The sequence below is a fragment of the Actinia tenebrosa genome, unplaced genomic scaffold (genome assembly GCF_029948245.1).
Source record: "Actinia tenebrosa isolate PJP-AT-01 unplaced genomic scaffold, QUT_ActTen_1.0 PGA_scaffold0__85_contigs__length_37466705, whole genome shotgun sequence".
Lineage (NCBI taxonomy): Eukaryota > Metazoa > Cnidaria > Anthozoa > Actiniaria > Actiniidae > Actinia > Actinia tenebrosa.
Genome location: NW_028292569.1, coordinates 34,336,825 through 34,350,324, shown reverse-complemented (window position 1 = coordinate 34,350,324; position 13,500 = coordinate 34,336,825). Strand labels below are relative to the sequence as shown.

Genomic DNA, 13,500 nt, shown 5'->3' with positions numbered 1-13,500 from the left:
CTTGAAATTACTTTGGCTTTTCTCATTTGTCCACCTTCCTTCAGAAATAATCATGGTTGCTGTTCAATTGAACATTTTCTCATGTATGATGACCATAAAGGTCATTGACTTACTTTAAAAAGAAGAGGGAAATAAAGAAATGATGGAAGAGTTACTTTTTGACAAGAGTTACTTTTGAAGGAAAAGTAGCTTCCATGTAGACGTGTAGAGTAATAGAGGCTTTGCACCATCACACCAACACATGATGGCAGCCATGTTAGATGGCAGAAGCAATAAGATTATTTTACATGGAAATAATTTAATTCCAAGAGTGCAAACAGTCCAAGCCGTATCATGGGCGCTGGCAGTTGATGGTTGAAAGCCTCTATTTAGGGCCAAAATGTTCTAAATAGACAGAACTCTGTGGATGCTTTTCAGTTTCCTTCCATTCCGACTAACCAATACCAGTACACATATATCATCCTTCCTTGGTAAGATAAGGGGAATGGAAATAGATATGGGAAAAGAAATCAACTACACACTAATTTTTAAAAGGAGTTTTCCTTGATTCTGTACTTTTTAAAAGTCTAGAATTATACGTGAAAATTCCTAAAATAAAATGATCTACATTGGGGAAAATTCCATGGAGATATTTATTTCAGTTCTTAGCCCTCAGCTTCCCAAATTTTGGCATAACTAAACAGAAGCAAACAGGAATATACTGCAAAATAGCTATATTCCTTTCTTTCAATAAAGAAGATGGTTTGAATGACAAGGAAAGCAATAGAATATTTAACGGCCATATACGACCAGATTTTTGAATCATTATAAGGAGCAAAGAAAGATGTAACCGACTTTAGTCATCAAAAACACAACTAATCTTTAAAAAATGGAAGACTTTACTATGGTCTTTCACACAGAGAACATTTACAATGTAAGTCGAAGTCATAGGATGCACGATAAACTTACTCGAGAACTAAAACTAAAGTCCGTTGTGTTATACTTTCAGTAACACATTACACATAAAACGAATGATGAGCTCTTAAACGACAAGTTTGAAAATGTTCAAGATAAGTACAATGAGCTTTCTTTCTGTAAAATTTTATTAAATCGAAACGTAGATCAATGGGTCAAATGGCTGTTTTACAGCCGCATGCTTTATGGCCCCAGTGTTTATATGGACCCTTTTTACACTATACAACGAATTTACGACAAAAAAATGTACGACTACAAAAGTAGAGAGAAATATCTAATCAAAGCATAAAGAATTCTAACGGAAAACTTAAAACTAGTTTTCGGGTGAATAAATGTAAGTTATGTATATAAAAGGCAAGGTTGGAAGCTTGTCGAAGATGACGAACGAAACACAAAGACTAAAGTCACTTGTTTACCGTCTCAGTTCCAAGAAAACTCTTTGGTTGTAAAGACATAGTGTTTATAGAAGTAAATCAACTCTCAACGGCTTGTTCAGTAGCTCCATTTGAGGCAGATAGCTCTTTCTTTCCTTCTTGAGCTTTTGCCTGTGCTTTCTTTGAGCTGACATCTTTGTTCTTGGGTTCTTGTTCGGCGTTCACTGCTGGTTCTGTCACACCACTCTTCATGTTTGCCACTCTCCTGCTTACACGAGAAGGTGGATTTCTCTCTTTAACTTGCTTGGGCTTCTTAGTTGAAGGTTCGCTGCTGTCAGTCTTTTTTGGACGTCCTCGTCCTTTTTTTTCGGGGTTCTTTCTTTCTTCGACGTTTTCGACAGTTGGCTCTTCTTTCTCTACTTCTGCTTCTGGGGCTTTTTCCTCGTGGACTTCTGGAGTTTTTTCTGGCTGGCTATCAACCTTTGGTGCAGCTTTGGTTGCTCCCTTTTTGCCTGGCATCTTGATTAAAGTTAAGCAGCTAATACGACGCAAAAAAAAACACAGGAAAAAACAAAGCACGAGATGACTTCTCTAGATCAGCCAAACCGATCGACCAAACAGCAAGCCTTCGATTCCTTGACAGCGGAAAATGCGTTCCTCGTGTAAACCGGTTTAATCAGGTCTGATGTTCACAAATTTAACAAATAAGAAGACAGGATCCGTAAGATTGACGTACGGAAACCCGCGTGGTGTTATGCTTGCGATGTTTCGATACGGCGCGCGAAACATGACGGTAGTGAAAACTGACCAATCAGAACCCTCTATTTCAAGAGAGGGAAAAACAAAAATGGCGTGCAGAGAGAATGCAACTGCTAAGACAGGTAGCCCAAGCTCTGCTTTTGTGGGGTTTTTACCAAGAGTCTATTATATCGATTATCTTTGATTATCTTTGAAAATACTGAAATAAATGCTACTAACTTTTCATGTTGTCTTAACCTGTTCTTTGTCTTAGTCTCTTATACCATTCTCTTATATTTTCCAATCTTACTCAGCCACCCACCCGCCCCCCTCCCCCCTACCATTTCTAAGTGTGGTCCCTGGTCCTTGATTTTGGTATGCTGCACTAGGCAATTTCTCGTGCAAACTTGCAAGAAACATCACATTGTATATGATGTTTACCATCTCAATTCTATAGCTTGGTTGTCATTGCAAGTAATTTCGTGATAGTCAGGCCATTAACAAAGTAGGCTGCCTCCCCATTTATATTAAAAACTGAAAATTTTAGTTCTGTTAATAACGCATGGACTTGTTTGACCTAGTCAACCTCAATATTTTTAACCTCGCTATGGGCCTTGAAGCAGTGATGCCCAATGCTAAAATGTGCTACTTCAGGAATTCTGCTTTTCTTCTCATGAGAAAAATGTATTAACATGTACTTACAAAACATATTTATGGAGTATTAAAGTTCAAATTCATGGGAGAGACAGGATTGAGTGATGGCGACATTGTGTTTGGAGGAACACTTGTAATGTTATGCCCTATAGATGTTTCATGCTGATACAGGTCAGATGTGTCTGCTTCCCCTTCACCTCTGCTTCTTGCCAGGGAAATTTCTCTTAACAGACTTTTCCCTTCCTCACGACTCTGTAATTCAAAAGCATGGTAGAAAATATCTCAAATGAGAGAATAAATGGCAGTTTTGGGGTTTCCTTCCTCCATAAAAATCGACATGTGAGTTGATAGCATCAAGGGCAGATCCAGGGGGTGCAGGGGGTGCGCAACCCCCTGGTTTGACTTTGTGCCCCTACTTCAAAGTAACAATACTGGTTTTTCCTTTCGATTCTAAGGGGTGCACCCCCCTGAGTTCACTTTGTGCGCAGGAACCACCCCTGAACAAAATCCTGGATCTGCCCCTGAGCTTTGTGTGCATAGAATATTGCAGAATGTAGTGGTAGAAAATGTGCGTTAGAATGACTAGACACTTAAATAAAGAGATTTATTTATTTTTTACAAAATGGTTGAAAAATTGAAAAAAAAAAATGGAAAATAAATAGGATTTGGTGAAATGGAAGGTTAAAAATAAAATTAAAAAACACAAAAGAAACAGTCAAAACACAAAAGACAAAAAAAGGAGATAAAATACACCGAATCAAAGTATGGCAACTAGAATAATAGTTATTCAAATTGGTCACCATATTTCGATCCAGTGTATAAAGGATAAAAAATGGAAAGTCCAAATAATCTTACCTCACTGTATTCACAACATTTGTGGGCATACAATTCAGCATCTTCAAGTTTCTTTCTTTTGAGATAGTACCTTGACATAAAAATGTATGCAATGCAAACCTCCTCAGGAGATATAACCTGGAATTAAAAGGTGTATTCAATAAATAATTGTAACACAATAATAATTTGATTCCAGCATTTGATTTGGGCAGCCTGATGGGAGCAATGCAAAAAATTAACAAATTGTATTAGAATAAACAAAGCCTTTTGCCCAAAACTGCCTCACTCTTATGGCCCCTGTGATACTTTGGGAACTCACTCACATTTCAGAATTAATTTATTATTCATAGAGCAAGGAAATTTTGGACAAAAGTTGAGTTGAAATAAACGAAGCGTTTTGCCTGAAATTGCCTCACTCTCATGGCCGCTCATGATACTTTTGACAGCAATTTTCACATCTTAGAATTAATCTGTTATGCATACAGAGGAATCCAAAGTTCTATTCGTGCTTTAAATTAATATTCATTGCATGGATATCACTCACTCCTATAATATCAGCTTGTTCAATGTAGCGTAAATAATATTTGGTAGCATCATCTTCTTCTTGTAGTTGTTCATGGAGCCTAGAAAAACAAAATGGAAAAAAACATTATGGGCATTGGAAAGTATTGTTAACCTGCTATTCCAAGATACTTGCACAGCCCAGTGGAATTTTTATTGGAACAAAGAGAGGGTTTTTCAAGTGTATTTAGTGAGCAAATGCCTGAGTAGGTAGACTGTGTCCATTGTACTCCAGCAGGGATATTCATAATATCATCAAAGTTTGTTGGTTGGCTTTTGTGCTTTGCCAGTTATTTTGCAGGTTCTCTGGCTTCCCATCTAAAAGAAATGGTTTTGAAGATTGCTGGCACTGGTTTTTTATTCAAATTTGCATGAATATGACAAAGTTTTATAAAATATTTGGGATACTACGCGCGATATGATTGGTCGAAATCCATGTTTGATGAGAGTATCAAAACACGCTACCGTCATTTTTAATCTATCGCGCGCGCTCATTGGTCAGTTTGAATAAGACGGCACGTAGGGAGAATTTATTAGACTTTGCTTTTTTTCGATCTTTTCGTGCGTTTGTTATTTTATAAAACAAATCAAAAACAGTTTTCTGTGTTTGATACTCTGATCAAAACATGCGGGATGTTGGGAGAACACTCGAGAAGCTGGAAACCACTCCGCTACGCGTCGTGGTTTCCTACGCTCCTCTCGTGTTCTCTCAACATCCCACGTGTTTTGATCAGAGTATCAAACACGGAAAACTGTTTTTGATCTGTTAATTGTCACACCTGTCAGAGGAAGGAAGGAAGGAAGGAAGGAAGGAATAAGGCATTGGTACAGTAGACATTGGCAGCAAGTTAACGCAACCAATTAGACAACCTATGCACACAGTCACTTGGATGCACAAAATGCTTGATCAAATGCTTTCCACAATCTCTTGACTGATTGAAACAAAAAAACCTTGATTTGATGATGTCAATGTCACATTAATAGAAAAACATGTGTCTACTGCAATTAAACCTACCTTGCAAGTTTGATGACTGCTATTCCTTCCACATCCCCTACAGATATAGCCCTGAAGTAGCTCTTTGTTAGAAAAAAAAACAAATTACAGGCAAAATATTGAATTAAATGACATCGCTTGAATAAAGTAAATAATGTAAATACTAGACAATTCCTGACAAAGATTAATTGAAATACCTTCTTAGCCTCTTGCAGTTTTTCTAATTTTTCATAACAATCGCCAAGAGCAACCAGCATCCTTGAATCATTTGGTCTGCAAAAATAAAGAAAACCCCCTTTTAGGTTTCCTGCCAATAAAGACATGGTTGCCCCAACTCTGAAAGTGGCTGTGAGGTTCATGGCTGCCACATGCGAAAGGTTCATTCTTTGCAGCTCTTCTTCAATGACATCTTGACTAAGATAAACCTGTTGCTCCACCTCCTCCCATCCCCCTAACAATGCAACTGACATACTAAAAAGCTTTATTCTTCTGCAATAAGTGAAGCATTTGTCTGGGTGCTCAGTTGTGGAATTTATGGATTAGACAGATTTGATAATAGAGCTCACTACGAGTTTATAACCTCAGTTTCTGTGCTTGTCTGTAATAGTATAAGCAATATGATGGCATCTTGAGTATCTCGTATGTCTGCCCAAGTCCATACCATGCTCTATAATCTCTAGTGTTCACCTCTATAAAATAAAAAAAATACTCAAGTTTTGAATTCTCTGGTTGTTGTTCAGTGAGGATTGTAACCAGTAGCTTTTCTTTGCAACATATTGATAGTTTGCAATCATTCCCAAGGGAATAAAAAAACATGGTGGCAATATTGGTGGTAATGGATGCTAATGAGAAATTTTGTTGTTGTTATTAGACGCTTTACACCATCACGTGATAGCAGCCATGACAGGAGGCAGGAACAATTGAATCTGTTCTAATTTGATTAATATGAGAAAGAATTCAGTTTCCTATGGGGGAAAGCTCCTGTGATGGCTGGCATCAAGTGATTGTGCAAAAAAACTGGTGCAAAGCCTCTATTACTATACCACCAATATTGGCAACAATGACATAACATGAAGAATATGTCTCTGATATGTACAGGTAAATGCTTCCTTCACTGAGTCAATAGGGCCTGCCCTCAATGTAGGAAATGTAAATCTAGTATTCATTCATATTGAATGTCAATCAAAAAAAACAATGCCGGAATCGCCAGGGCACGGGTTTGAATCCTTTCAAAGCTAAGAATTTCTTCTGAGTCTTTCAATTTGCAGCTGCATAAGTTGCTTTCATATACTGCGAGGATCAGCTCAATTTCCTACATTACAACCACAGTACAAATACGAAAAAACGAAAGTTACCTATTGCTTTTCTATATGATTCGATTGCAGCAGAGGGGTTCTTCAATTCCATGTATTCATGACCCATCAATGTCCATGCCGACGTGTATTGGGGATTGAGCTTCAGAGCTCTCTGAAAGTACATCACTGCCTTTTCATGTTGACCACGCAGGCTGTAGTAGTTACCTTGTAAAATTTAAGTACAGTATCAAAAAAAATTGAAGACAGAGCCAAACTAGAGGGAATTGTTTTAGCCATGTTTGGCTTTGATCTCCCCAGAAATTGTTTCAGGTTAATATATAAGCATATGTAACCATGTCTGTTTGGGTAGCCAGAATGAGAGGGTTAGGAATGAATATAGGTATAAATGAATGAAATGAAATAAAGCAAAGATACCTATAACGCAGCATGTTTCTTCTCTGTATTTATCAATCTGAGAAATGTGATGTGCAAGATAACTTAGCTCTGGTTTCATCTCCTATCAACAGAGAAGAAAATAATATTCAAAATTTAATTTGTTAATACAAAGCACAGTAAATGACTAGTAACGTTAGCTTATATACTTATTTACTTTCTCTTGACTTATTTCAATAAAGATAGTCACCTGAAAAGCTTCAACTGCTTGATTACTGTTTATAGACTTGCACATCTTATACCAGTTACAGTCTCACATCTTCTAAGCATACTCAAGCTGCAGTTCGTATCAGGGGAAGCTTTACTCGTTTGATATGAAAATTTTCCCTCCCACTCGTAATGATCTCAGCTTTCTAGGTTTATGGTGACTAGCTTTATTGAAATAAGTATTTATTATATAGATATTGATGAAATATCAGGATTTATCTGGAGTCTAAAAATATCTTGTACATTCTACTCAGTGAAGATATCATATCCGTCACATGTGGAGGTATCACCGTTACCATGACTAGAATCTTATCAACCAATCACATTTAGGCCTTCACAGTTTCTTTCAATCCTCAGATCAAAAATATCAGCTCCATTGCTGGCAAACGAGAATTTTGATGATAACTTTGACCTGTTACCTTATTTTTTTGAAATGCAAGAACAAGGACGGGGAAAGACTATGAACTGTCCTCACTTTGTGGTATTTTGTCGAGTTTTGAACGCCATTTTTCAATTACGGTAAATCAATTTTTAAAGATTTAAATTCTAAAATTCTGTTACATATTTTTCTTGTTTGTATTTAGCAAGGTTAATTCAAGACAGTGATTTTCAAGAAACTGTTGTATCATTGAACTGTTTGATCTGAGTCCAGCATACAAGCACATTGGGCAACCTATTTTTTTTTAGTTATTTTAGATAGCTTGTACCTTAGTTCTGAACAATTTTTTAAAAAAAACCTTTGATCAATGTAAACATTCAGGTACCAAAAATAAATCTATGTCTAATCTATATGTCTAGCGCATGCACCAAGAGTGTCTTGTTGCATTTTTTTGCAAAATTTAGAATAGAATTTGGAATAGAATCACTAGTTGTTCATAATAAAATAAAAATCATAGGATAAAAGCTGCAAATTCGGTGTAAAAAAGTCTACGTTCCATACGATCCAGCCAACCAAAGTCCAGTCCATTTCAGCTGTGTACAGTTCTGGATTTTCCAAAATTAAAAAGCACTTAAAATTTGGGCATTTAGAAGAGAAAAACAAGTTTTAGAAGTTGGGCATGTTTTTGCCATACATTAAGATTCTCCATGTCCTTTCAAAAGATGAAAATTCAAAACTTGTTTTTTCTGATTCAAGATCCAGTCACTGATCAATCCATTTCAGTCACAAACAATCCATTCCAGTCACATCCAAATAACATCCAATTACTCTTAATAGCATCTTAATTAAGGAAAATTAGTCGTAAAAATCTGTTATGATCCACAGAGTCACCTATAGACACACAATGTATACAATCCTTTGCAAAACCTTGGCCACTGACCAGCTCCACAGGACTTCAACAAGTGCCACGATACAAAATACAATGCATTTTTTTGCAAAAATTTGGAATAGAATCACTAGTTATTTATAACAAAATAAGAATCATAGGATAAAAGCTGCAAATTTGGCATAAAAAAACGTTTAGGTTCCATACAATCCAGCAAACTGAAGTCCAGTCCATTCTATCTATGCATTTATTTTTGCAAAATTTCGGAATAGAATCACTGGTTATTCATAATAAAATAAAAATCAGTGTTCGCAAGTTCTGAAAGAAAAATACACCTACAATGTTCCAAAGTACCTGCTGCTCCTAAATAGCGGTACATAATAAAGATTAGGTGTTAAATAAGGTCCAGCATACCAGCACATTGGGCAACCCAGTGCACGCTCCAAGACCGTCTCGTTATAAATTTGCTTTGAGATACAAATTCTATCCTCTCGTGTTGAACATCTCTCACTTGTTCACTGTGCTCACTCGTTCGCGCTCAACACCTAAAGATAAAATTCCTATCTCCGCGCATCCATGGAATATCCTCTATATATCAAATGATGCCCAGCAAGCTTAATGTAATATCATGTGTTACTTTATACCTTGACATAAAGTATATTAGAATAAGTGTCCATTTGCTCCAGGGAAAAGGGGTCCTTCTTCTGTAACTCAGTAAAGAGTTCAACTGCTTTGTCAAAGTCTGGTAAAAAAGATTATGATTTAATGTAAATATAGTACATAATACTTTAGATATCTAAATATGCTATATGATCTATTCTGAAAACCAAAAATTTATATAATTTAATAGTCATAAAAATTTATGGTCATATAATATGATCATAAATGTATATGACTGTTACTCCCCCACCCCTGCCAGCTAGAAGTTTAGTGTAAAGACATACATCAACACAGTTGAAACCACAGTCCTAGATAGTAATAGTAAGAATATGATTCCCAAATTCAGGGCTTAAAATAACGGCTGATCAGTTGCCATTCATGATTACAGGCCAAATTAGTTTTAGTTTAATCATATACCTGTCATTTTTGGCTCAACATTACTGGTCATAATGACTGGCAAGGCAAAGTTTTGACCGGACAAGTCCCAGTTTTGGCCGGACATTATCAGTTGTCCAGGCATTATTTCAAGCCCTGAAATTGGTGTTGGTGGTGTATCAGTGTCAATGAGTTGAAATAGTACATAAACTAGGCTGTCTGACACAGACAATGGTTGCAGAACAGGTCATAGTTACTAAGAAATAGTTTTAAAGAAAAATCAATCTCTAAAAAATATCATGGAGAGATTTACAAACTAAGATTAAGTAACGTTACTATAATAGAGACTGAAAATAATCTACCTCTTGAATGATAGTTTGCAAGTGCTGTCTGGAGCAGTACATAGTTGCTTTTTCCAAAGCAAGCAGCAGCAAGTTCATTGTACCTGTGCAGGCCTTCTTCAGTTGTCTGTATTTCTATGGCAACATGAGCCAAGAAAAACTCTTTCATCCAGTGAGCAGGCAATGTTAGACTGTGCAACTAGTATGAAAAAAATACCTGCCTTAAAAAAATGGGGTTGAACTGCAAGCATGTGAAGGTGCCTCTGGGTGCTTACTATACAGTCCACATATAAATGACCCTGGAGCACAGCTTTAACCAGTTTACTGTAAATTATAAGTTATGATTGTTTTGATATAAGAAGGGAAGAAAACATGGGAAAACTCTCATAATCAGAAGAAAACCTGGTAAAAACTCTCAGACAGAGAACCAAACAACGCAACTCACACTGTGGCAATTGGGAATCAAATCCCCCACCCCAGGGGTGAGAGATTTCATTACCATGTTATCCTGACTCACATTTGATTACGTATTTGAAAATTGCTGGTTGACACTGTCTAGGACATAAAGTTAAGCATAATTTAAATAAATACGAACCATGTCTTTATCTGTGCATAGGGAAGCAAGCTCTAACCAGCTTCCCCAGTGTAATGGCTCTTTTGCTACTGCTTCAAGTAACACAGCTAATGCTTCAGTTTTTAGGTTAAGCTTCTTCAGTACTAAACCATACCTTAATAAAAAGACAAGCCATAAATGATATCAATCATAGTAAGTAGATGGTGACTGACTGACTGACTGTGACTGACTGACTGACTGACTGTGACTGACTGACTGACTGACTGACTGACTGACTGACTGACTGACTGAGGATTGGACAGACTGGTTGAGGATGGACTGAATGACTGAGGATGGACTGACTGACTGACTGACTGAATGACTGAGGATGGACTGACCGACTGACTGACTGACTGAGGATGGACTGACTGACCAACTGACTGACTGACTGACTGAGTGACTGAGGATGGACTGACTTACTAACTGACTGACTGACTGACTGAGGATGGACTGACTTACTAACTGACTGACTGACTGACTGAGGATGGACTTACTGACTGACTGACTGACTGACCGACTGACTGACTGAGGATGGACTGACTTACTGACTGACTGATTGACTGACTGACTGAATGTAAAACTGATTGACTGACAGATGGACTGTAACTGACAGACTGTGACTAACAGATAGACAGATGGACAGACAGTCAGAATCTTAATTTCAAAGGAGTGGGGTGCATGAAAAACATTTGTATGAGGAAAAAATGATAGAATTATGAATTCATAAGTCATAAAATTATTATTTTTTATATCAACTTACAGGTAAAGACAAAATCCATCAAGATGCTTATGGTTTTCAGATAGATTTTCTCTTAGGGTAGTCAATACTTTATTCTGGACTATTTCTTGTGGACCTAAATTTTAATATAAATTGAAAGAACGTTGGTCTTTGGGTCCAAAAGGAGATGTACAAGAATGTATGAGAAATCTTAGTACTAAAGTTTGACGTTATGTGTGAGTCAAGGGTGATGTAGTGGTAGTCCTCCCTATCTCACGTAATAAATTATAGTCTGTTAGGTCTCTTTATCTCGATTCAAGGGTTTTTACCTGGTTCTACAGTTTTCCTCTCTCTGCAAAGCCTTAAAGCTTGGTAAATTCAGATTCAATCTGTGAGTTAGCTGTTACTTTGATCAGACCAGAGGTCGTTTCAGGATATCAATAAAATTTAAGTTAAAGTTAAAGGTTGAAGTTGGCTATGTTGTATGTAAAGGCTATGCTTGATAACGTAACTATTTTTTTACCTTCAAAGTTGTCCATCAAACCTTACCTAGAATATCAACATGATCATCATTCTTGTGTTTTTCTCCTGCCTGAAATAATTAAGAACATCAGATGACTTGCTGAATTCAATGAAATATATATAGAGAAGTCTCTATTGGAGTAGACTGGAAGACTTATGGTATGGTTTCCTTATGTATCTGGGAGACCTGGTTAGTACGTCGTAACTACAAATTAGAACTAACAAACACCTCTGCTCCCATTTGACTATAAGGAACTGGCCATTATTTAGAGAAATGGGTGGGGCTGGTGCAAATAGGGGTAGGTCACCAAGGAGATAAAAAAACTGGTGCATATGAATGCTGTAGACTTGTACAATTCAGATGGGAAGTGGGGAGGGGAGGGAAGTGCATATCACAAAAAGGAGAATCTGGAAAAGGGAAACATGTGACATGCCTAGTTTGGCACCAGCCCCCACCCCTCTAAACAAGGAACGGTCCCTCACTTCTATTGTCTTCCAAGGTTTACTTAGCCAACTAAGGCCCTTTTAACATGCGAGGAGGATAATCCAAGAACTATTCAGTTTATGGTGAGTGAGGTATAAACTTTAACCCTGGTGCTAGGATCTTATATCTGCAAGACAGGAAGGTCCTGCTGCTAGGGAATATTCTAGTACCCTGCAAGAAAGATCCTAGTTCTAGGATTAACCTCCTCCCATGCAAATGATATAAGTCCACTATGTAAATACACTCTGATAGAAGCTATAATTACATACCAGGAAACTTGAATAAAAACGCAGAAAGAGGGCCTTATGACTTTTACACTCCGCCAGAAAGAAAGCTGCTCTTTCAAACTCTTTGCTATCAAACAAAGCTTTGCCCAGACAAAAAACATCGTATTCTTTGGTAAACTGCGTATCGTAGTGGTTGTGTTTTGGCAAAAGTTCAATGGTAGTTGGTGTAGGAATAGAACAAGCGAGCTCTGCAGACCTGATAACAAGAAAAAACAGCCCAAAAAAGAGCGATATATTTGTGTACTCCTTATCCAAATGCAATGCAATGCTATTTTCAAAAAATAGTGAAGGAAACTGAGTGCTTATGCTTCCGTTTGCAGGAGATGAGGGACATTTCGAACCACTTATTATATTAAGCTAAAGTTCTTTCCAGAGCAAAACCTCGAAGCTATATCAAAACTGTTATAAGCTAACCATTTTGAAGAGTGAACCAGTCCCCTATCAGAACATTCCTTTGCTGCATAAAGCAGATCTCTCTTCACTTCAGCCATCGAAAAGCTCAACACGGTAGCCATGTTGGGTTTCAAAAATGGCGCGACTGTCTACACAGGGAACACAATTTCAATCCACAGGGAGCCCACTTTAGATAAAAGTTTAGTGCCACCAAACTGGGATTCCGCGGAAAGCCCCTTCCCGACCCCCTGAAAAATTTGAAAATGGGGCTAAAAAAATCTTAAAAAGTGGTATTGGCCATTTGGACACTTGGGTGCTGATAGTTGCGCTATAGATTGCGTATCGAATTTACTAACTACTAGAGAAAAATAAACTACATAAGAAGCGCAACTAGGAAGTGCATGGGAGCGTCCATGGGAGCGTCCATGGGAGCAACGATTGAAGTATCCTTTTTATTTTGAAATTTGTATTTTTGATCAGAGTTTACACATTAAGAATATGTACGATCAGACATTAACATGGGGGAAAGGGTCGCAAAGCATGAAAATATAAATCATATTCAAAAGAATTATGAGTTATGCCATGTTGTGGGAGATATTCGCACTGCGTAAAGCTACCATAATAAAAAAGGACGCATTAAAACGAACTTGATAAGTAATAATTGCAAAGTTTATCATATGGTGAGAAAATTCTTAATTCAGCGTTTCTTTCTTTGATTCGCTACAACCTTATCCCATTCCCAAGAAGGAACACAGTAATCGCAAACAAATTCACAGCA

The 13,500-nt window shown here is 37.2% G+C and overlaps 2 protein-coding genes across 2 annotated transcripts; both read right to left on the bottom strand.

Moving 5' to 3' along the window:
* Positions 1-860: 860 nt before the first annotated feature.
* Positions 861-1,991, bottom strand: LOC116292347 (uncharacterized). The gene has a single exon (XM_031699646.2). It carries the CDS (start codon positions 1,845-1,847, stop codon positions 1,428-1,430), a length of 420 nt encoding a protein of 139 aa, XP_031555506.1. The 5' UTR covers positions 1,848-1,991; the 3' UTR covers positions 861-1,427.
* Positions 1,992-2,413: 422 nt separating this feature from the next.
* On the bottom strand, positions 2,414-12,871 carry LOC116292304 (cell division cycle protein 23 homolog). Its single transcript, XM_031699591.1, has 15 exons — positions 12,744-12,871; positions 12,312-12,525; positions 11,586-11,628; positions 11,079-11,172; positions 10,301-10,433; positions 9,727-9,904; positions 8,974-9,071; positions 6,840-6,921; positions 6,465-6,629; positions 5,690-5,798; positions 5,307-5,382; positions 5,131-5,192; positions 4,099-4,177; positions 3,576-3,692; positions 2,414-2,972 (listed from the first exon to the last, which is right to left on the bottom strand). The coding sequence occupies exons 1-15, from the start codon at positions 12,842-12,844 to the stop codon at positions 2,778-2,780; spliced, it is 1,746 nt and encodes a 581-aa protein (XP_031555451.1). The 5' UTR covers positions 12,845-12,871; the 3' UTR covers positions 2,414-2,777.
* Between the last annotated feature and the right edge of the window lie 629 nt (positions 12,872-13,500).